This window comes from Ascaphus truei, chromosome 7 (genome assembly GCF_040206685.1).
Source record: "Ascaphus truei isolate aAscTru1 chromosome 7, aAscTru1.hap1, whole genome shotgun sequence".
NCBI classification, from domain to species: Eukaryota; Metazoa; Chordata; class Amphibia; order Anura; family Ascaphidae; genus Ascaphus; species Ascaphus truei.
Window position 1 is genome coordinate 60,055,037 of NC_134489.1, and position 22,898 is coordinate 60,077,934.

General features: G+C 39.7%; 1 protein-coding gene across 2 annotated transcripts in view; it reads right to left on the reverse strand.

Annotated features, from left to right (window-relative positions):
* Window positions 1-22,898, reverse strand: part of FAM117B (family with sequence similarity 117 member B) — a 59,095-nt gene that overhangs the window by 29,591 nt on the left and 6,606 nt on the right. For both annotated transcript variants that reach the window (XM_075608596.1, XM_075608595.1), the window contains exon 2: window positions 312-463. In XM_075608596.1, the coding sequence (XP_075464711.1) occupies window positions 312-463 (152 nt within the window). The remainder of the gene's footprint in view (window positions 1-311; window positions 464-22,898) is intronic.

A 22,898-nucleotide genomic window follows, 5' to 3' on the forward strand; every position in this document is an offset into this window, starting at 1 on the left:
CGTATGCTTATAGTAGGTGCGACTTCACTTCAATTTTTCCAGCGACAGCGTGACGTTAGCGTCGCCGGCACTATAAGCGCAGCCTTAGTAAGCATGTGGCATTTCCATTTTAACATGTCAAACAAAACTGTTAAAGTGTGGCCATTTAGAGACTGGAGACAACTGTAATGAAATTTGGGAAAATAAAAAAGGTTTGAAGATGCTTTAAAAAAGGTTAGGAGAAAAACAACGAAGGAAGACTCAAGTTGGGATTAGAGTCGCTTATAATAGAACATGTTGATCAACTTTTAGACGAAAAACACACCACATACCTGTGTGGATTTGTCTCTCATACAGGGAGCTGCCTGCCCATGATTATCGCGAGGCCACTGCCCAGAGAGGTAAGGAGCAGCAAGGGCATCCAATGAAGAAGTGCGTCGAATTATACTGGAAGGGCTGGATGAACGCTGATGTGGTTTATCAACTGATTAAAAAGAAATATGGACTCAGATCAGAAATGTTGCAGCAAAACAAGGTAAATCATCATAACCACGCTTTTTAAGCAACTATGTACAAATTAGAATAACAGATCTGAAAATGCTCAAGCAGGTAAGAGAAAACCAAGAAGCATTAGGATGCCTGAATTTATTAAAGCTCCTGTTCATAATCTGAGAAAAAAAAAAAAAAGTGGTTAGCTTCCTATAAAACAATACCACAAGAAGGGGAAAAGAGTTTCCATTATTGTCAGCAATCTGTTACAATAACAAAGAATAATATTGGTGCAGTCCTCCCTAAAACGATTGGCAGCTTTTATCAAATTACCTAAAATCACTATTTATTAAATTGTAATCTTGATTTCTTATAACAAATCACATGGCTACCTGTATAATTCAAGGGGATGAATATTGCCATATAATTTGCTCGTTCAATGCCATTTATCACAAATGCAAAAAAATAAAAATTATTGTAGCTTGTAAATTATACAATCCAAAAAGGAACGTCTTGCAGCGATTTCTGCATTTCTTACATTATTTCACCATAGGTTATGTAATAAAAAATATGAGTAATAGCTTCCAGAGGGCCAGTGAAGAAAGATGTTTGACCATTTATGCTATGCCAAAACATATTACAATTCAATTATAACTTCTGATATCCTTGAAAGACAACAGGTCAATTTCCATAAAAGGCAATGTTTTGAAGACCATCTGTTTATCTATGTGCTACATATTTCAACGGCCTTCATATACAATTTCAAGTTATTTTGGCTAGCCCAACAGAATCTGAGGAAGCCCTGACAAATTATACCAAGCTATGTCTGAATGTATAACGTGAGGTCATATAATAAACGGTCTACACAAGTAGCAGGAAAATACATATACACAAAGTTCACATTTTAAAATGTTAATAATTACTTTGCCATTTCCTGCACGCGCACCACTCCCCCCCCCCCCCCATCTGCTTCCCTCCCTGCTCGCGGGGGCCCCCCCTCCCTTACCTCCTCTCCGGCTCCTGACGTCAATGACGTTACAGGACCACGCGGCGTCATGGAGACGTGTCGGCGAAGAGAAGGTAAGTGAAGTTGCAGAGGACTCACACGATCCCCCGGCATTAATTTCAATACCTTAAGGGAAGAGTGCGGGGGGCCTCTGCAACTGCCACGCCCCCCTCCCCATTTTGCGCACCGCTGCGTTAGCTGAAACAGACTTAAAATATATATTTTCTGGGTTGTACTGTTCAATTTACATAATTACAGAAAGGTTTGAGTTGTAGTTTCATCAAAATGTCAATTACAATTATTAGATATATTACTCTATGCGAGTTCAAACATTGCATAACAATTCAAGAACAAAAAATTACACATCTACACACATCAGGGTAGTCATCTACGAAACATGTATGTAGGATTATCTTTTGATATTGTAGACAAGGAGAGCTTGTTCCAGTGCGTCTTCTACGTAACTCTGTAGGTACTATTTCACAGACTTGGCTACATCGTATACTTGGATGTTTCATGCTGCAACAGATGACAAAGGCTTCTGACCGGAGGCTGTGCATGCAGATTTTTCTCGTGAAGCAAGTCACCTGTATCCAGGAGTGGTAACATGTACCCTAAACATGCCCTGCTTGTTTGAATAACCTTCTTGTAAGTGCATTTCTTACACTTTATATTGTCACAATCTATTTACTTATTTACCCTATGAGAGAGTCGTGCGCTTTGTTTTTTTTTTTTTCTTTTGCATGATCCCTGTGTGATGTTGAGCCATCCACTTTAACAGGCTGCAGACTATCAATGAGTAAAGGTTTTTGTATGTAATTTAATATAATTCACTAAGAAAACAATTTTGTGTTTCCTTTAAAAACCACTCAGTGCACTTTTTATTTATCATTTATTATTGGTATAATATTTTAGGATTGCATCATATTTATAACATTTACCACAAAATCACAGTTTAGTGCGCAGTTTGTTTTTTCTTAACATCTACACACATGGATACACTTCTTGCTGAACTACATTAGTGTACGTCATTCACGCTGATTTCCAAAAACAGTGAGGATTTTAAACATTACAAAATGTTTACGGAAATTAGGGCTTTATACAGCGATTTCATCTAAATGGATTAGGACCATCTAAAACACAGATTAGAACATATAGTCAAGAACAGTCTGACTCAATTTGCTTTTTTGCACACAAGGAACTCTTTATACTAGTTCACTAAAAAAAAAAATCAAGTAAGGCTGATTGGCAACCACATCCTGGAGATATTACATACTCCGTTTGGACAAGGAATCCATTCTTGTATAATTAGTAACTATGGTTGTCTGTTTCACTTGGCAACAAAACCATTTCATGGTCAAGTAGCCTTGTTTAGGGTGTTACACCGTTAAGAAGAGATGTTCATGAGAAAAGTGTTCATAAAGTATGCCAAATCATTAAAAAAAAATGAAAAAAAAAATGTATGGAATTGAAAATAGTGCCGTTTGGCTCATGGGGACCCTTGTAAGAAAAAAGGGAGCAAAAAAAAAAACCACAATTTAAAAAAACAAAAACAAACAAAAACATGGAGTAGGAGGAACTGCTCTCTTAATGCAACTACAACCCACCACTGACCCCATAAGCAATATAAATTGCACTTGCAATTCAATCTCAACATCCTGTTTGTACTAGTGCAACGTCCTTTTAGCTAGTTTTTCACTCACGTGCATTTAAAATGTTGCTGCTAGGCCATTACACACTACACTTCTGTTCCTGTTTACAAGGTCCCAACACAAACAATTCTACATCAGCAAAAATACATTCGAAGATCCTAGTCCCATAATAATGTAAACACAGAAGTATATGTGCAGAGTGATCAGATGACAGAATATTCTTAGGAACAGAAATATCAGTTACATGGCATAGAAAGAAGGTAGTGCAGCGTTAATAAAAATCCCATTATTTATCCAACACACAGTAACATGGGGTTTCAGTGTAGCTGTACTGTACAGTTTTATCTCTTCAATACTTCAGGAGACCAACACAATGTGAACAAATTTATTGTGGACTCGTCAGGGAAGAGATTAAGAATTTAATTAATACAGATTACTGGGGCAGAGGGATGGGAGGTTAAAATAAAAATGTAATTTTTTTTAAAAAAAATTACATCTTTACCATCCAACAACTGAAGCAAGATTTACTTGTCTGCTTGTCAACTAGTTGTAATCCCCTCAACAAAGTAATAATCAAGTAACGAAAGCATGCTAGGAACAATAGATCTGTTTCTAGAAAAGATGGTTTTAATATTTACAATATACAAATACAAACTATTTACAAGATAAGGTATGATGTACAACCTAACATATATACATTACAAAAAAAAAAAAAAAAAAAAGATATATATTTTTTTTACACCTCTCAATTACTAATAAGCCTCATGTTCAATAAGCAGCAAAGATTTTGGCCTCTTCATTTGATTAGAGCTGAACTTATTCATACTGAATAAGGAGATAAGTGGCCGGAGACTGATCTCTCACATTTGACGTTCCAATTAAAATATTGAAGTGAATCATTGTTGCGTAAACACATAAAAGTGAATTGTATTTTTGTTCATGTCAATTCTGTCATTAAAATGATGCTCATTATCTTTTAACTGACTTTCATATCTCATCTGACAAGGATTCATTAACCATAACAAAAAGGGTGTGATTACGCCAAGAAGCAATTACATTCTACTTTCCAACACCTGGGGTCTGAGGCGAATAAACAAAGAATAGTTTAAGTGTATAAACTCTGTCCAAAACAAAATCCATTTTCTCTTACCTCCGTGTCACCAATCACGACAAAAATTCTTTAAAATATTTAAATACAGTTGTGTGAAAAAGAAAATACATCCTCTTTGAATTCTATGGTTTTACATATCAAGACATAATAACAATCATTAGCAGGTCTAAAAATTAGGTAAATACAACCCCAGATGAACACGTCATGATTTATTTAACAAAAATAAAGCCAAAATGGAGAAGGCATGTGTGAAAAACTAAGTATACCTTATGATTCAGTAGCTTGTAGAACCACCATCAGCAGCAATAACTTGAAGTAATCGTTTTCTGTATGACTATCAGTCTCTCACATCGTTGTGGAGAAATTTTGGCCCAATCTTCTTTACAACGTTGCTTCAGTTCATTGAAGTTTGTGGGCATTTGTTTATGCACAGCTCTCTTAAGGTCCTGCCACAACATTTCAATCGGGTTGAGGCCTGGACATTGACTGGGCCATTGCAATCTTTTCTTTTTCAGTCATTCTATTGTAGATTTGCTGGTGTTCTTGGGATCATTGTCCTGTTGCATGACCCAATTTTGGCCAAGCTTTAGCTGTTGGACAGATGGCCTCACATTTGACTCTAGAATACTTTGCTATAAAGAGAAATTCATGGTCGACTCAATGACTGCAAGGTTCCCAGGTCCTGTGGCTGCAAAACAAGCCCAAATCATCACCCTCCACCACCATGCTTGACAGTTGGTATGAGGTGTTTGTGCTGATATGCTGTGTGTGGTTTTCGCCAAACGTGGCGCTGTGCATTATGGCCAAACATCTCCACTTTGGTCTCGTCTGTCCAAAGGACATTTTTCCTGAAGCCTTATTTTATTTATTTTTGTTAAATAAATCATAACACAGTGTAATGTGGTGTTCATCTGAGGTAGTATTTACCTAATTTTTAAACCGGCTAAGGAACAGATGATTGTTATTATGTCCTGATATGTAAAACCATAGAATTCATAGAGGGTGTACTTTTTTTCACACAACTGTACTTCACTTACTCCCTGTAAGACGTCCCTATAAAGTCCAAACTGGTTAAAGTATTACATATAAATAAAAATTAAAAAAAGGGGTGTGTCGAGCACGCGCAGTCTAAGTGAAACGTCTTTGCGTTATCACTGAAATGGACTTGATTTTAATTGAATGAAAATACTTTTGAGTGATAAAACACAAATAAGTTTAACTTAAAACGCACGTGCTAGGCAACCCCCCCGATTTTTAAAAAAAGTAAATGAAAGATTTGAGTACAGTAGGGCCCCGCTCATACGGCGGGTTCTTTTCCATGGTGCAGCCGCAAAGCAAAAAAGCCGAAAAGCTGAGCCGGCGATTTTCAGTGTCTCCCAACCCTTCTGCGCATGCGCAGAATTGCAGTACACTATTCTGCGCATGCGTGAACTCAGCCGTTCCCCCTTCTGCACATGCGCAGACACTATACCGCCATATTGGCGGATCGCCGAGAAGCGGGGCCCACCTGTACAATTTTTGTTTTGAAATTTCCATACTATCACTGAATAAATTATATAATTAACTTATGATTATTACAGTAAGATATACATTTTGGATTGTAAAGTATCTAGTTGTCGTTACTCAAATCTCAATGTAAATCAAAAACAGTGACAAAACCCAAATAAGTTTGGCTTAGAACGCACGTGCTCTACACACACCCTTTGTCGTCGTCGTGTCCCCCCCACAATAGATTTCCAAAGTTTTAACTATTTGCACTTCTATATTTATACAAAGTGGGAGTTTCTCTAATAACGTGTGTGTGTGTTGCCCTCTAAGCCTGTGGGGCACCCGGCGGCCGCCTCTGCGCTTGCGCGAGTGAGACAATATCCAGCATGCATGGAAGGTTTCATCCGTTTCTACGCATGCACGACCAGTGTAACCACGTGTGCGAGTGAAAGTTACATAGCCAGCGGAGCAGCTGTCTGTGCATGCGTGGCCCGTGTGGGGTTATGCGCAATATCTTACTTCCGCTACAATTTTCGTCCCCGTGAAGGAGATTTGCACCAATGCAATTTTTTAATGTGTCCATGCCAGGTACAAAGTTTCACTTCAAAAACGACCCCAAGTAGCTGACCAAGCAGGCGTTTAATCTCTTATTTAAGCTGCCTTTACTACACAGTGCACTTCAAGGTCTGAAGTTAACAAATTTCAAGCAAACATACACTGAATGATATCTACATTTTATTTTAGATTTTTAGGCTTTTGTAATAAGTAATACAGGTGTCAACTCTGCCCTTATCACTGCAACTGTATATATATATATATCAGTGTTTCCCAACTAGGGTGCTGGGGAACCCTGGTGTGTCCCGACCCTATGTCAAGGGTGTCGCAGTTAATGAGGAAAAAAACTCAGCTGAATGCTCAGCGTACACCTTCTGTGCTGTCTGGACACGTAAAGGCTGTGATCCGTCTCTCCTCTCTCACCATGTCACACAGGAGGGAGAAGCCTCTTCATCTCCAGATAGTACAGGGCGCACCTGCTGAGCAGCTGACATGTTTCAGGTGTGTGGGAAAGTGGGAGGAAAGAGTGTAGGCTGTGTATGAGGGTGTGTGTAAGGGAGGCTTGTGCTTTAAAGAGGGATAAATACGGAGTGTGTGTGTTGAGCAAAAGGGCGAGTATGTGTGAAGGTGAATGTGGTGTGTGTAAAGAGAGTGTTGGCGAGTGTGTTGAGTGTTTGTAAAAAGCAGTGTGTGTATGCATGGAGGGGATTAGTGAGGTCTGAAGAGCATGGGTGCCTAAGATTTTAGAACAATCCTTCAGGGATGCTCCAGTATAATATACTACAGGGTGACGTCACAGAATAGCGCTGCCGCCGAACAGCTCTTGGTATAATCACAGCCTTCAGATCTTAAATTGTCAGACAATTAAAATGGCACAGAATTAGTCACATAATGTAGGCAAATTATATTATCAACCCCAATATATATTTTTAAAAGTGGTACTGCACCTCTAAGATCACAAAAGAACTAAGATGCTCAAAGAGAAGTTTCACAGTTTAGTGTTAGGACCAACAAATTTGGTTATGACTTGACGCGGCTTTCAGGCTTATAATGCATTGGTGGAAAAAACGTGTATTGGGTGGAGCTTAAACCAATAGAGAATATTAAACACAAATTATTTGTGACATTCAGTGAACAAGAGCAAAATAAATTTTGCACAAGTGAATAAAACGTGATATCGTAAAAAAATGTAAATCGTTGCTCAAACCCTTTTGTGGATTGCTTTCCTAATCCTTTCCAAGAAGTCCAGGTTTTTTTGTTCAGGGAGCGCAGATATATGTGAATAGAAAAAACACACAATAGTGCAATATGTTTCAAATAATTAATGGATCTTGGTGAAATCCTGCAGAGTTTTTACTAACTCTGCAGGATGATCAAGATCCAATAAATTAATTATTTGAAACATATTGCACTATTTGTGTGTTTTTTCTATTCACATATCTGAGCTCCCCGAACAAAAAAACTTGACTTCTAACGCTTTCGCCAAAGGTTTTAACTAAATGACTCTTACTGTTATTGATTTAACTATATACTATTTACTATGTATTTTGTCACATTGGATGTAGCATTGGGCTTTTCTGTCTTTTGGTTGTATACATTTGGCCACACTCAGTAGCGCTCCTTTTGACATACATATATACATACGATGGAGGGTTTTGGGGTTCTGAGCTTGCTAGGATTGTGTGTTTGTTGATGCTCAATTACGCTAGGAGATCAACGAAACATGATGTCCAAAGAAGACCCAAAATACATTCATTTTATGTTCTCTGGATTTGATGCCATCATTTTAGCATCAAAACTGGTATTGCACGCTTACAATTTGATTTAAAATAAGAGCATGATTACTCACATTCCATATTGTTTACTATATAGAAGGCACTATAGCACCCTTCACAATGTACAAGCTGTTGATTTCAAGATTACAGAATTTGAGCAATGCTACAAGTCGCCTTTTTATTGGCTTTCTAAGCCATGGCAACAGAATTTATCCAATCGGACACTTGCCGGAGGATTTCCACAATTCAATACTCCACATTGCAGCACTTACAAGGGTACTTCCTACAAGCACAGTCCCCTCCAGCACAACAATAATTACGTGACAGAATTATTAGTGACAGAATTAGTAATTAAGTTCAAATGGGTTCTCGAGATAGTATTTTATACATTGTGATGTGTATACATAAAGTTAAGATTATAGATTATTTTATAAAGTCTTCAGATATCAGTACATTGGCTAATTTTAGGAAACATGTTGAACACAAAAGCGCTACAGAACATAACTATTAAATATAAAGTGTGAGTTGACAATTTTTTTTTATACAGTGTGAATGTCACCAACAATTGTAAATTTACGCAAATTAGAATGGTCACCAACAATTGTGAATGACTTGAAATCTAGTGAATTTACCCAAAGCAATATAGTTGCACACACAAAAAAAAAACACACACACGAGTAGTTGAAACATACATTTTTCCCCTTTTAACTTAAATAGAACCATTCTAAAACCCCTCAAGTTGAACATTGAAAATAAGAGACTATTCCAGAACGTCCTATACGTATGTCAACTGTATTTAATGTGAACGTTGAGAATTCATATTATGGTGTTTGACACACACACACACACACACACTAAACAAAGGTGTGCAGGATGGCACCGATTATAAATTATATTGCTTAATTATACCTGGAAGCAAATGGGTATTCAATGCATACCTTTACAGCTTGGTAGTATTGGCCAAGAAATTTTGTTAAACTTGCCAACATCAATAACAGAACATACCAAGCCCAGTGGGCTCCCAAATGTACGTTCATTGGTTTAAAACATTTTTTTTTTTTTTTTAAACAGTTTGCATCACCGACTACTACACAAGAAAAAGCATGAAAATACCAAACATGAATGTCTACTTTAAACAGTCAGTGTTTGTATGGACTGCATCCCACGACAAATTGGCCTCAGTTTCTACTGTAAATGCGGTACTTGTCTATTAATGCTGCAGATTATGATACCAATGCTCAGAAAATCTGTCAGTTTGGGAGGGGGAGGAGTCAACCCGTGGCTGATACGTCCTGACCAATCCCCTGCCCTGTCTCAGAGCTTTTTACTTCATGCAAACCAATCCCCTGCCCTGTCTCAGCTGTTCTGAAAGCTGATTGGCTGGAAATAAACACATTGAAAACTGCACTTTGCAAGCTGCTAAAATTCCGGACATTACTGATTGGATAATGCCCGGAATTTTAACCAGAGAGCAGGGTTTTCAATAATGCCCTGAATTTTACTGCTTTAGCCTATAATTGCTGATAACGTACTTGTATCCAGGTGCTATGCCATGTACTTTATTCATCCAGATTAAAATGTAAAAAAAATAATAAAATAATGATTAACAGTTTATACAACCATTGATACCGATGCCCTGTTCCAAACATGACATTATTCCATTACAAGAGTAGCGTTATGTTTAACGTCCCCATCCATGAAACCCATCCAGTTTTTGCCAAGCTGAACGCCAGGAAATAATGTTCTGATCATACATAAACCTGGCGTTACTCACATCCAGAGCTTGAAATAGGGCTTGGAGTGAAGCACGAACACCATGAGAATGTATGTTTAAAGAATACAGCTCAACCCCCTTATAACGCTGTGCTTGGGGTCCAAAGAATCACATAGCGCTATAAGCGGATCGCGTTAGAAATAATGTACAATTGTATGCATTGTACAATAAAGTACTTAAGATACCAATAATCGTGTTGTAAAGTATTCCTAAATACAAAAATTGGGAGCCACGCTTCGATCGCGTTATAAGCGGATTTGCGTTGTAACGGATTGCTTTATAACGGGGTTGAGCTGTATAACTTCTCATTTTAATGTTAATTAACCCTTTTGAAAGGACATGTGTCACAAAAGCAGGCATACCAAATGGTACAATAAATGTGTCTTTACTAGCTCAACATTTCGGTTTCCCAATGGAGCCTTTTTCAAGAGCTCTGAAGCCGAAACGTTGAGCTAGTAAAGACATTTATTGGGCCTGCTTTTTTGACCCTGCTACATAGTACAGTTTTATATGTTAGAAGTAGAACCCGCTGCAATCTTTTGGATTATGGTTATTGTGTGACGTCCTAAAATGTCATGTGCGTGTGAAGCATCCAGCTTTAGAACTTTCAAAGTTATAATAAAAAAAAAAGCCATTTGTAATGTTTCTATAGTAACTCAATGGAGTGTTTCAACACACAACCTAATCTTTATGCGACTGAAAACCGTCTGCATTAAATATTTAATGAAGTACAATGCAAAACATTAGAATTCAAGTTTAACATTAAATAGAATTATAAGCATCTACTGCTTAAAATTAGACTTATGCAATTTACTACTTGCTATGTAAATCACAAAAAAAAAAACAAACAAAAAAAATCAAGTGTCCAGCCTAATCTTCTATATCTTGTATTATGGTTGTAGTTGTATTGTGCTGCTCATTTGTATTTACCCAACGGCAGATTTTAGGATTTCATTAAAAACATGGTTTGCTACACTGATTAGTTCGCTTACAATAAAACATGACCAAGCTGTCATACAGTATTCTTAGAAATGACCAGTAGTAGCAAGGCAGTAAATAGCGGTTAGTTTTAAAATGTAAATAGCAAAAGGAATTGAGGCATAACATGTTATTTTAGGTTTATTCCATTTAAAGAAATCGTAAAAAATATATTACGAGTTATAAACTACATATTTAGTTATCAATTCGCTGTGGAATATGTTGGCGCTATATAAACGATCATATGTACTTAGACTGCAAAGCAACCATGTTCTGTGCAACTAATTTGTTAAATTGTATTACACCATGTGCCACAATGCAAATCCATATACTTATGTGGGATAGAAAATAGAATAACGCGAAACAGACTTCTCGTCATGAAATGCAGTACTGCGATTTTTTTTTTATTTATTGTCTGCAGCCACAACTTAGGCCTGGGACATAGTACATTGAAGCTCGCTGAGGCGCGCTCCTGCTCTGCCTCGCCTGCTGAAAATTGTGCTTTTTTCTGTCCTTGCAGGCGAGGCAGTGAGCGCGCTCTGGGGGCGGGGCGGAGGCAGAGCAGAGGCGTGTCAGGAGGCAAAGCTAGTCCCCCGGGAGCGGTCATGTGACCGCTCCTCCGCTTCCCTGAGCGGCAAATTTGAAACTTGCCTGTCTCGGTAAAGTTTGAGCCTCCGCACGCATCAGCACGCATGCGGAGGGGGAAACTATAGCCACGCTGATGACAGATGCAGGGGGTTTGGGCATCTGCTCAGCGCGGCTCAGCCCGCCGCAGCGAGCTTGAATTTACTATGTCCCAGGCCTTAAGCTCTAGAGTAGTGTTTCTCAACCTTTTGGTGCTAGCGGCACATTTGGAAAATTAATTTTGCTTTGCGGTACACTAAAATTGAAAATTGATTGTTTTGTATGGACTTGTAAGGCCTCGGCCAGGCTCCCTACTGGCGTGCTGAGGCGCAGGGAAAGCGGGTGCTTTCCCTGGCCTTGCGGTTGCTTAAACCACGCGCTGTCAGCGGGTCGTCAGCGGGCCGTCAGGGGGCGGGCACGTCACTGGCCGGGGGCGGGCCAGTGACGTCACGGAGCTGGTTCGCCCTCATTGGGCAAACCGCTCACGTGACCGGCCTGTCGCGCCGGCAAGCGGGGGAATTTTAAATTCCCTCAAGACCTACGCTTCCGCGCGCTTGCGGAAGCGCAGGTGAGCCCCTACTAAAGCCGCTCTAATTGCAGCTGCAGGGGCTCAGTGCTGAGCTGGAGCGCGCGTCAGCACGCTTCCGCCAGCAAGCGCTAAACATGGCCGAGGCCTAAAGCTCATTAGAAACATTTTCTTTTTTGTTAGATGACATTTCTATTCTTCAATTTGTATCAGAGAGCAGAATTTTGATAATTTCTTGTTCTGCTTCTTCACTGAACATAGTCCCAACAATCATATGGCACGCAGGCAAAATAAGTGACTCAGCTATAGTATGTGGCTTCATATGCGGTGCTATGATTTCAGAAACCCGATAAGCAGTTTGAATTTTATCGGATACTTTTTCTTTTTTTTTTTTTCAATGGCTCGCTTGTTTTGATTGCAGTTCAACCAACCTTTTGAATTAGTTCAATTATTTTCCCTCGAGATTTGCATGCTTAGTGGTAAAATGTATTTTAAATTTGCTAGGAATCATGGTTTTATTTGAAAGTTCATCACCGCACACAACGGGAAAGGACAATATATCCAAACAAAGAAAATACCACTCTCGTAATGGTCCATGTACTGGCAACGAACTTTAGAAAAAAAGTTACATGGCTTGGTCTTGCTCAAATTGAGTTTTTTTATTACCATCACATTTTTAACGGTCATGTTTTCTTGTAATAAATCTATACATTTTTAGGGTAGCTACTTGTAGTCTTATAACGGTTATTGCATGTAACTAGAACTACAAATATCACTCACTGTTTTACACAACACACACGTGCACCACAACGATACGTCTATACTCAATCAGGGTATATCACAAACTGAAGCGATGCGGATTGCGCATAGGCGGGATTTGCCAACCCCCACTTTTTCCATCGGTCTAGCCGCAATTACGGGCCGTTTACATTTGATTGTGAATAACCCTTCGAGTCGTAAAATTGAAAAGGAAAAAAAAAAAGAAAAAAAGCACACCGGTTGAGAAACACTGGTTTAGAGGTATTTGAGCTATATGTCCAAAGAAAGTAAAGTCTGTGTTACCAATTGTGCTTGCAAGGAGAAGAAACTTCACTTTAAAATATTAGGCAACAATTTACTATGAAATTATAACCATCTAGAACTGTGGTCTTCAAACAGTGGTTGGCATACAGACAGCAGTCCATGACAGAATTTACCTATTTGCTCCCCTTCCGGGCCAATTCCTCCTCTTCTGCCCGTACTCATTGCACGCTGGAATCAACTTCCACCTGCGTGGCCAGCCAAGCTCTGCAGCTTCCGATGCAGCCGGTGAGAGGTGGGAGATTGAGTGAGTGTGAGAAGGGGGAGGGAATTGAGTGAATGTAAAACTTTATTTGAGTGCGATTTTTTAACCGGTCTTCCAATTTTATTTTGTTGGTTTTTTTTGCCAGTTCTCTTAAAGTAAAAATCTGGAGACAGCAGATTGAGCACTATGTATATTGTTACACATATGGTCTACACACGTATTAGCATGTTTAGACTGTTTTACATATTTCAGCATTGTGCCCAACCCTAGAGTTCCTGCATCTCGTCTGTGGACATGTTCTGCATACCAAATGCTAGTTTTGAGATTGTTACACATTCAAAATATTGTGCTTAAAAGATTTTCCAATTTCATGGTGTATAAGAAGAATCTGAAGTTACTTATTAGCTCTAAATTGTCGATTTAATTTGGCAACATTTTTAGTTCTATTACAAAACTTGCAGGACAATTTTAGCACGGTGCCACAATTTATGTTTATTGCTCAGTCTAAAAGTTTAGAAATATCTATGTTTACTCAACTGTTAAATGATACGACGCAGATGCCTCCTGACCTTTTCTTCTCATGTACAAGCATCAGATTTCTAATCACTTTGCCATACAGCAACATTAAGTTTGACGAAGCAAAATGTTTCTTCACTGCCTACAACATGCATAAAGTGGTAACATTTATTAATTTATCTTTTGTTAAAAATGATTGGAGGTGAAGAAACTTTCATTTTCTATTAGATGGTCACCATTTTAATTTTGAAGGAGCAGTTCTTGCAATATCCTGTGTGTTTAAGTAAATCAGTTCAGTAGTATTAAATATTGCATTTTTAACCAACTAAATTCCACTTTTAATGAATTGTAATATACTGAGCATCCTTTGATTTCTATAGCAGGTTTTAGCCCACCTCCCAACCAGTGCAACATCTTTGCAACACTTTCCTGTTTGGGATGTGTTGCCAATATTTCCAGTAGTTTGAGCGGCAAACAGGCCGATTCCCCGCTGGCGCTGACCGCGCTCATGCTTGAGTGGTGACGTCACCAACTCTGCAAGCATGAGCGTTCTGCACGAATTGTAGAGCAGGAGCTGGGGGCGTGGCTATGATGGGAGGAGGTGTGTGTCTTACAATGCCTAGTGACCCAGGGCAGAGTCTTGGCAATAATACACTTTGCAACACCAGAGCCTGTGCTTCCACCTCTCTCCGCTCCCCCATGTCAGCCCCCCTCCCCCCCCTCTCTCTCTGCTCACACTATACTGCCTCTCTATCCCCATTGGTCCAAACTCAAACTGAATTGTCTCCCCAAGCTTGGGAGAGTTTACACGTCTGCTCACCGCGTGAGCGGGGACGTGACAATTCACATTGTAGGAACTAAGCTCAGCACTAGCATGGATGCAGCCATACAATAGATAATGGTACCGTAGCAATATAAGAATACATTGTAGCTTTTGAGTTACACTGTATATATGTATATAGTGGGAGGGTGCGGGGGAAGGATACAGTACATGTTCCTTAACCACCACATTACTATTAGTCAACTTAAAAACATATTTTCTGTTTTCTCTAATATACTATTCCCAACATATATATGAGAGAGAGAGAGAGAGAGAGAGAGAGAGAGAGAGAGAGAGAGAGAGAGAGAGAGAGAGAGAGAGAGAGAGAGAGAGAGAGAGAGAGAGAGAGAGAGAGAGAGAGAGAGAGAGAGAATCTATCTACTATCAATTTTTTGCATAACACATAGAAATAACAGGGAAAGAGGGGGGTGTACCCGGGAAGCTACCTTAATCTCTCTGTTAAACTTTAGTCTCAATATACAACAAAAGTTTAAACTATTATATCCAAGTCACTTTGTCTCTTTTCCGTAGGATGTTCATTTCCCACAGGATACATCTCTTTTGACCCCATAATAATACACCTTCTTTCCCCTGGTATACATTTTAAAAAATGGGTGTCCGTTGTGCTCCAAATTTTACACCCAGTGGATCCCCATTAAATATGAAATCTCATCAAAATCTATCAAATTATATATTTCCTTCTCTAGATCTCTGATTGAGGTTGGGGACTTTGAGAGAGAAAATAGTTACCTTCTTCCTGTGTTTTGACCATTTCGGTAACTGCTAGTTTTGTTGCTACCTGGGAAGTGGATGGAAGATACAGGGAAAACTATACACAAAACAAATACAAACTGTACAGCATAACTGCGTCCATGTCTACTTTCAAACATTTTACATAACCAATAATCATCCGTGTAGTATTTAGAGGTTGGCTCTCCAATTGCAGAGCACCTGGGGGATTTCGCCACTCTCAAATATGTTGCCCCAATCAACATCTAGTTCTAGCCTCATGTCTCTCTCCCAGCTACGTGTTTTTGTCCTTTCGAGCAGGGGTGCGCAAACTGGACGGGCGAAGGGACAGCAGGTGAGTGGTGGAGGACAACGGCGGGAGAAGAGGACGGAGGAACGACAGGGGGGGGGGAGCAGAACGGCAGAGGAGTTGGATGGCGGGAGCGAAGCGCCCCAGCGGTCCAAACCAGAAGTCTTCATTCCTTTGACACCTTGCTTCGCTCCCGTCATCCAACTCCTCTGCCACTCTGGCGTGCCTTAGTCCTCTTCTCCCGCTGTCCTAATCACATACCGTGGCCCTCCTCCACTGGAGTGGGGTGGAGAGAAAGGGGACAAGAAAGGATTTATTATTAGGAGTTGAAATAAAATAAATTGCAGTCAGTATATTATACTACAACACCGATTTATTTTTTAAACAAAATGTATCATGTTTTGCCGTTTTACAAATATGCGAGTACTTGTATTTTTTCATGTGATTTGGAATACATCAGGCAAGGGAGGCCCGACTAATTTCACAGATGAAGTTGGGGGCTCGACTTAAAAAGTTTGCTCACCCCTGACTGGTATAGTAGAGCCATTGTCCCTTTGTGGTATGCAGCATTTAGGTACAAGTGTTCAAAGGTTGTTAGTGGTCCATGGAGGTTTTTTTTGTTAGTTAACGAAACAACGTAGTGTCGCAGTTGTAGATATTGAAAGAGGCGTTTGTCAGATATTTTGTACGGACGCGGAGAAAAGAGACTTTGTGCCCACTAACCACCAACCATTTCCTTTTGCTGTTTTATTTTCCCTATCTAAGAAGCAGCAGTGGCTTCTTTGTTTTATATCCCCTACCCCCTTATTGTTTTAAATTGTTTTAAGGTGTTTATTGCTTATCCTATGCCAGTTTAAATAAAGATTTCACCTCCCATAGTGTACAGTGTCCCTGAGTCCATTTTAGATTGTGTATAGCCCTTAGGTGTTTACCTACTACCATTGCTACTGGAGTATCAAAGATACCTTTATGAGTGTGCGCTCACACTGGCCCGTGTGAGTATTTTGGTACATCCCCTTATCCCTCCTCCACCAGGTTTGAACGTTTGAGCCCTGGTCATTGGCTGCATGTTATCTGTTAATCATATTGGTGCTGACAAGATACAGATATAAGAGATCACTCACATTAGGCCGTGTGAGTGGGATATTATTTATCAGTATTGGATACATGCAATATCATATTGCTCCACCCCCATACCGCAGCAGACCTGTGTATGCATATGCCTAATTGCCTTCTTTTATTGTTTACAGTTACATCCGCACGAGAGGCGAACTACAGTCAAGAACCCACAGACCCAAAGGAGAAAAAAAGGACCAGAAAGAAAGAAGTACCACCATTCAGAAACAAGACACGAAAAGAAGTAAAAGAAACCTTGATGGGATACAACTTACACAAGGCCGTGTAAGTTTATTTATTTATTTTTCCATCTAAACCCTGTGATCACACAAACTCCCTATCCAAGGAGTTTTTCTTTCTATGAGGGATCAATAGAGTCTTAAACACCATATTGACCGTCAGCGAAAGTTATTACATCCCCCTCACATTGTGCTCCCCCATCTCTTCTTTTGTTTCATTTTGTACCCCTCGTCAGGTCCTTTACCCTACTTATACGCCTGACGCCAAGCTGTGTAAATTCCTGAATGATATGCTGGCAGGAAGTTTGGCTTGTCTAGGGGGGTGGGGGGAGAGTTAGTGGTAACAATTTTTTTTTTGTTTGTTTGCATATGAGGTCCCATATCCTCAGAGTACGCTCTACAACTAGGTGTGTGGGGGTCTGAGCAGGCCTTTTATAATTGTCTAACCATAAAAAAGTTCTGCCATATCTTTTGTGCTTCCGTTCCTTTTTCTAATGACTAGTAAAATCAGAGGACTTAGTCTGACAGCTTTTTAATAGATAGTGGGACTAATAGTACACCTCTTAATTCTAGGTTTTGTTCCAATCAAAATATATTCTGTTACAGCTTTCTCTAGGTCTCCAATATATGATGGACAGGGACATTAGAGGGCTGTTCATGACCATGCGATTGCTACTAAAACAATAACACTGTTAGTTTCCAAAAGTCAGATGTAGGTGCCAAAAAAAAAAAAAAAAAAGTCAAGCGGGCAATCCATGCTGCCCACTTTTGTGAGAAAAACTACTACTCGTGACCCATGTCATATTTGTAGTTTGTATTAAAAACTAGCACACAAACACCTACAAATCTCAGGACCCAGATGAACCCCCTGGATCAGGTAACCTATTAAAATTACATAGGTTTGCCCATGATAACCTTCTTGAATCAAAACCAGTCTTTTCTTAAAATATTCATTTGTGTTTATATTGACCAATTCAATGTCCTTTGAAACAAAATGATGTATGAATTAAACAAAGGTTATGTGCAAAACTAAGTGAAACCATGGTTTTATCAGCTAAATTAAAGGGAATTAGAATCAGGCGTTTAAATAATTAGGTAGATCTTCAGGAGCGAGTTTGGGTGGACCCACCCGATATAAAGATCAGAAACTTTGAGAGTTTGGTCTTCACCATACAGGTGTGTGGGAAAGTCATGCCATGGTCAAAAGAAGTCTGAGGACCCCAAAAAAGTAGTTATTGATGTCCAGTCTAGAAAGTGTTACAAACCCATTTCTAAAAAGTTGGGATTCCAGAAGGTTGATAGTCAGAAAAGATAGTCTACAAAATGGAGAAAGTTCAAGACCACAGTCACTCTACAAAAGACCTGTTGTCCAACCAAAATCTCTCCAAGAACAAACTTGGCAAATCATCCAGGAAGTCCCAAAGCTTCCCAGAGTAACACTATTCTTTCAGTCTACAGGCCTGTAAGGGCGAGTTCCAGCCAAAGCCAGGACCGGAACCTTTACAAGGCCCTGCCACATTTCAATGGGGTTTAGGTCCATACATTGACTAGGTCATTCTAAAAAGCGGAATTCCTTCTTCTGCAGCCAGTCTTTTGTAGATCTGCTTGTATGTTTAGGATCATTGTATTGTTGCACAACCCAATTTTGGATCAGCATCAGCTCAAGAACAGTAATCCTCCTCTAGAAATCTTCTGATATAATGCCAAATTCATGGTTGTGTCAATGATGGCAAGCCGTCAGGTCCTGAGGAAGCTAAGCAGCATAAACCATCACACCAATCACCATGCTTGACGGTTGGGAATGAGGTTGTTCTGTTCGAACACAGCGTTTGGTTGTCTCCAAACAATGTTTCTCATTGATGTCAAGAAGTCCTACCTTTGACTTGTCTGTCCAGGGAACATTATTCCAGAAGTCTTGTGAATCACCATTGTGTTCTTCCACAAACTTCAGGCGGGTAACAATGGTCTTTTTAGAGAGCAGTGGTTTCCTCCCGACTATCCTTCCATGAACACCATTTTTTTTTCCAGTCGTTTTCTGATAGTGGAGTCATGAACACTCACACTGGCCAAGGCGAGTGGCCTGCAGATCATTGGATGTTACTCTTGGGGTTCTTTGGGACTACCCGGATGATTTGCTGGTTTGTTCTTGAAGAGATTTTGGCAAGATGACAGCTCCTGGTTAGAATGACTGTGGTTTTGAACTCTCAATTTGTAGACTGACAGTGGATTGGTGAAGGCCCAAATCCTTAGAAAATTGTTTTGCAACCCTTTATAGACTGATGGGTATCAATAACTGATTTTCTGAGGTCCTCAGATTTATTTTGATCGTGGCATGACGTTTTTCCACACACCAGTATGATGAAGACCAAACTCACAAAGTTTCTGATCTTTATATAGAGTGGCGTGTCCCAAACTTACCCACTGAATTATTTAAACACCTGATTCTAATTATCCCCATTAATTTAGTTGATAAAACCATGGTTTCATTTACTTTTGCACATACCCGGACTCTTAATTACTCATTGTCTAATTCATACATTATTTTGTTTCAAAAGACATGGAATTGGCCAATATAAACCCTAGTGGATATTTAAGAAAAGACTGGTTTTGGATTCAAGAATGTTATCATGGAAAAACTTCCATGATACATTTCGTCACTGTATATTGCTTTTGATAAAGATTTCTACCAATGATAGTCCATTACTAAACTACAAGAGTCATTTTAAACCAATGTGGCTTGCTACATATGTATAACCATTAAAGCTGCAGTTCAAGCTGCCGTTTATATATATATATAATAAAAAAAAAAACATTCAATATGTGCATCACTACAATCTGCACACCGACAAGTGATTAGCTAAGCTGCAGATCGATCTGTTCTAGCTGTAATCGATCGCTTTGCTCAGGGTTATTTAATTCAGCATTATGGGAAATGTAGTTCTGGAATATGATTGACTAGGCAGTTACTAGATACAATTGGTGGAATGGTAGAGAGGACAGGTCTCAAGAGCCAGAGCCTATCAGAAGGGGAATGGGGCTGTCACTTTGGAAATGCTTCCTACATTAGAAACATTAAAAAAAAAAAATGTCTTTGAAATCATTTTTTTAATTTTATTTTTTTAAATTCTACAAGTATTTTCTCATAGTATGAACACACGTAGGATATTGCTTGAACTGCTGCTTTAAAACCAGTTGTACATCTGGTAAAGACAAATTTTAGTGTTGTAAACACACAACTGAAATATATTTAAAATATGTTTTAACCAGGAAGTAATACATTGAGAGTTACCTCTCGTTTTCAAGAATGTCTGGGCACATAGTATGATGACAAATACATGGTTACATTAAGTGACCAGGACATTGCATGCACAGTAAGAGATAAGATATGTTATAGGCGTATGTAAACAGTTACAGACCAAATTAAAAATGCAAGACAGCTTTAGTATTGAAAGAACTTAGACTGGTGGCGGCTGTGAGAGTCTTCGGTAGATTGCTCCAGTTGTGGGGTGCACGGTAAGAAGGAGGAGCGGCCAGATACTTTGTTGAACCTTGGGACTAAGAACAGTCTTTTGGATACCGATCTCAGATAAGTGCTGCATGTGGTAGGGGTGAGGAGCTTGTTCAGGTAGCTGGGTAGCTTGCCCATAAAGAATTTAAAGGCAAGACAGGAAAGGTGAACTTTGCGCCTAGACTCGAGTGATGACCAATCTAGTTCTTTGAGCATTTCACAGTGATGTGTGTTGTAGTTGTTTAGGAGGACAAAACAGCATATTGAATTGTAGAGAGTATCAAGTTTGCCAAGGTGGGTTCAGGGTCCCGTGCCATATACTATGTCCCCATAGTCTATAATTGGAATTAGCATCTGCTGTCCAATACGCTTTCTGACCAGCATACTTAGGGAGGATTTGTTCCTATAAAGTACGCCTAGTTTGGCATAGGTTTTGGATGTGATGGTATCAATCTGCAACCCAAATGTTAAATGGGAGTCAAACCATATGCCAAAGTATTTTAAACCAGTAACAGGAGTTAGGGTGGTATTAGCGTTTGTTCTTATCTGGAGCTCAGTCATTGGAAGTGTTAAAAATTTAGCCTTGGTCCCAAATACCATTGTTACAGTCTTGTCAGTGATTAAAAACAGTTAATGGGAAATCCAATTTTCAAGTCTCAAAAAGTCAGATTGAAGTATGTGTTCAAGGTCGAGAGGCTAGGGCTGTGTACATATAAGATTGTGTCATCCGCATGTGTATTGAAGCTCCCTTAGGGCTGTTATATACAGGATGCGGCCGTGCGTTCCTATGCGAACACGCGTGCACGTGCCGCATGCTTTTCCTGTATATAGTGCCGGGAGCTGCAGGTAATGTATGTGTGTATTTGTGTGTATATGCGTGTAGGTGTGTGTATATATGTTGTGTAAGTAAGATTTTTTTAAATTAAAAAAAAAAAAAAAAAAAAAAAAAAGATTTTTTTTTTTTTTACTTCTGCAGTTATTTACTCCCCCCCGCCCCCCCCCCACACATCCATACACACCAATACATACATTTGAGCGTAGGCAGAGGTGCGAAAAGATGAATTTCTTCATCTTTGCCGCTGTCGGCTTCCCTCTCCCTGCCGTGCAGCACATCTATAGAAAGGCTGACTAACATCAGCCAACTTAAAATCCGCGCGCGTGCACGGCGTCGCGCGCCCGCCACTATAAAAACGGGCCTTACAAGCTGTAGGAAGATCATTAATGAATACTGAGAAGAGTAGGGGACCCAGAACAGAGCCTTGCTGGACACCAAGGGATTGGAATTAGAGCCCGAGTTAGGTAGGAATGAACCCATTTTAAAGCATGCTTCCCTATTCCAGAGCACTGGAGTTTGTTTAGCAAGATAACATGATTAACAGTATCAACAGCCTTTGCAAAATCTAGGAATATTGCACCAGTAAGTTGTCCCACTTCCATTCCACACTGGATCTCATTGAAAACTTTTAGGAGGGTAGTTACCGTGTAGTGTCTGGGGCGGAAGCCAGATTGGAATAGGCTAGGGAAATTTGTTTTGGTATAGCTTAACTGTGAGTGAACACATTTTCCCATGATTTTGGATAGTCTTGGGAGAAGAGTTGAGGCAGTGTTTTTGTGCCCACTTTTGAAGATTGGGACAACTCTGGCAGTTCCCCAGGCCTGCAGACAGAAAAGAGTTAACTAGGGAAGCAAGCGGTTTGGCAATATCTGGGGCACCAAGTCGTAGGAACTTAGATTGCCGTAAATCAGGTCCACACTGGCTGCTTAGTTTTAATTTGAGGAGTAGTTGTGTAATCACCTCTTCAGATACTGGGACAAATTGAAAAATTGTGGGCAGTGTTGGGAGAGGGTGAGGCTATTGGGGTACTCTCAGAATTAAGTTCATGTTTGTAGTTCGGGTTACGTTTCGCTAATAAGTTAGTATCACACCCCACAAAGTATTCATTGAATGCATTTGCAATGTCAGTGGGATTTGTCAGAGTAATATCCTCCTTAAAGATATTACATGGCTGTTGATGGCTAGAAGGCGGGAATAGATTGTTGATGACTTTCCAGAATTTAGCTGGATTTGATGTATTCTGGTCAAGATTGTCAGAGAAGTAGTGTGCTTTTGTGTGTCTTGTTTGCCATGTGCACATATTTCGCATACATCTGTAGTTAAGATCTTTGGTAGTGCAAGTTAGTTACTTTGTAGCTTTTCCACAAGGCATTCCGATGGTAGAGCGCTATAAGGTCGGTTGTAACGCACTGAAGGTGGGCCCCCCCGTATTCTTACTCTGCGTAGTGGAGCATGGGTATCACAGAATTTAAAAAACTCGGATGGAAATAGTTGAGTGCAGAATCGGGGTCGAGAATTAAGTCAATTCTGTACCAAGAGCAGTTGGTAAGGTCAGACAGAAACTGTTGTGGGTTAAAGTTTCT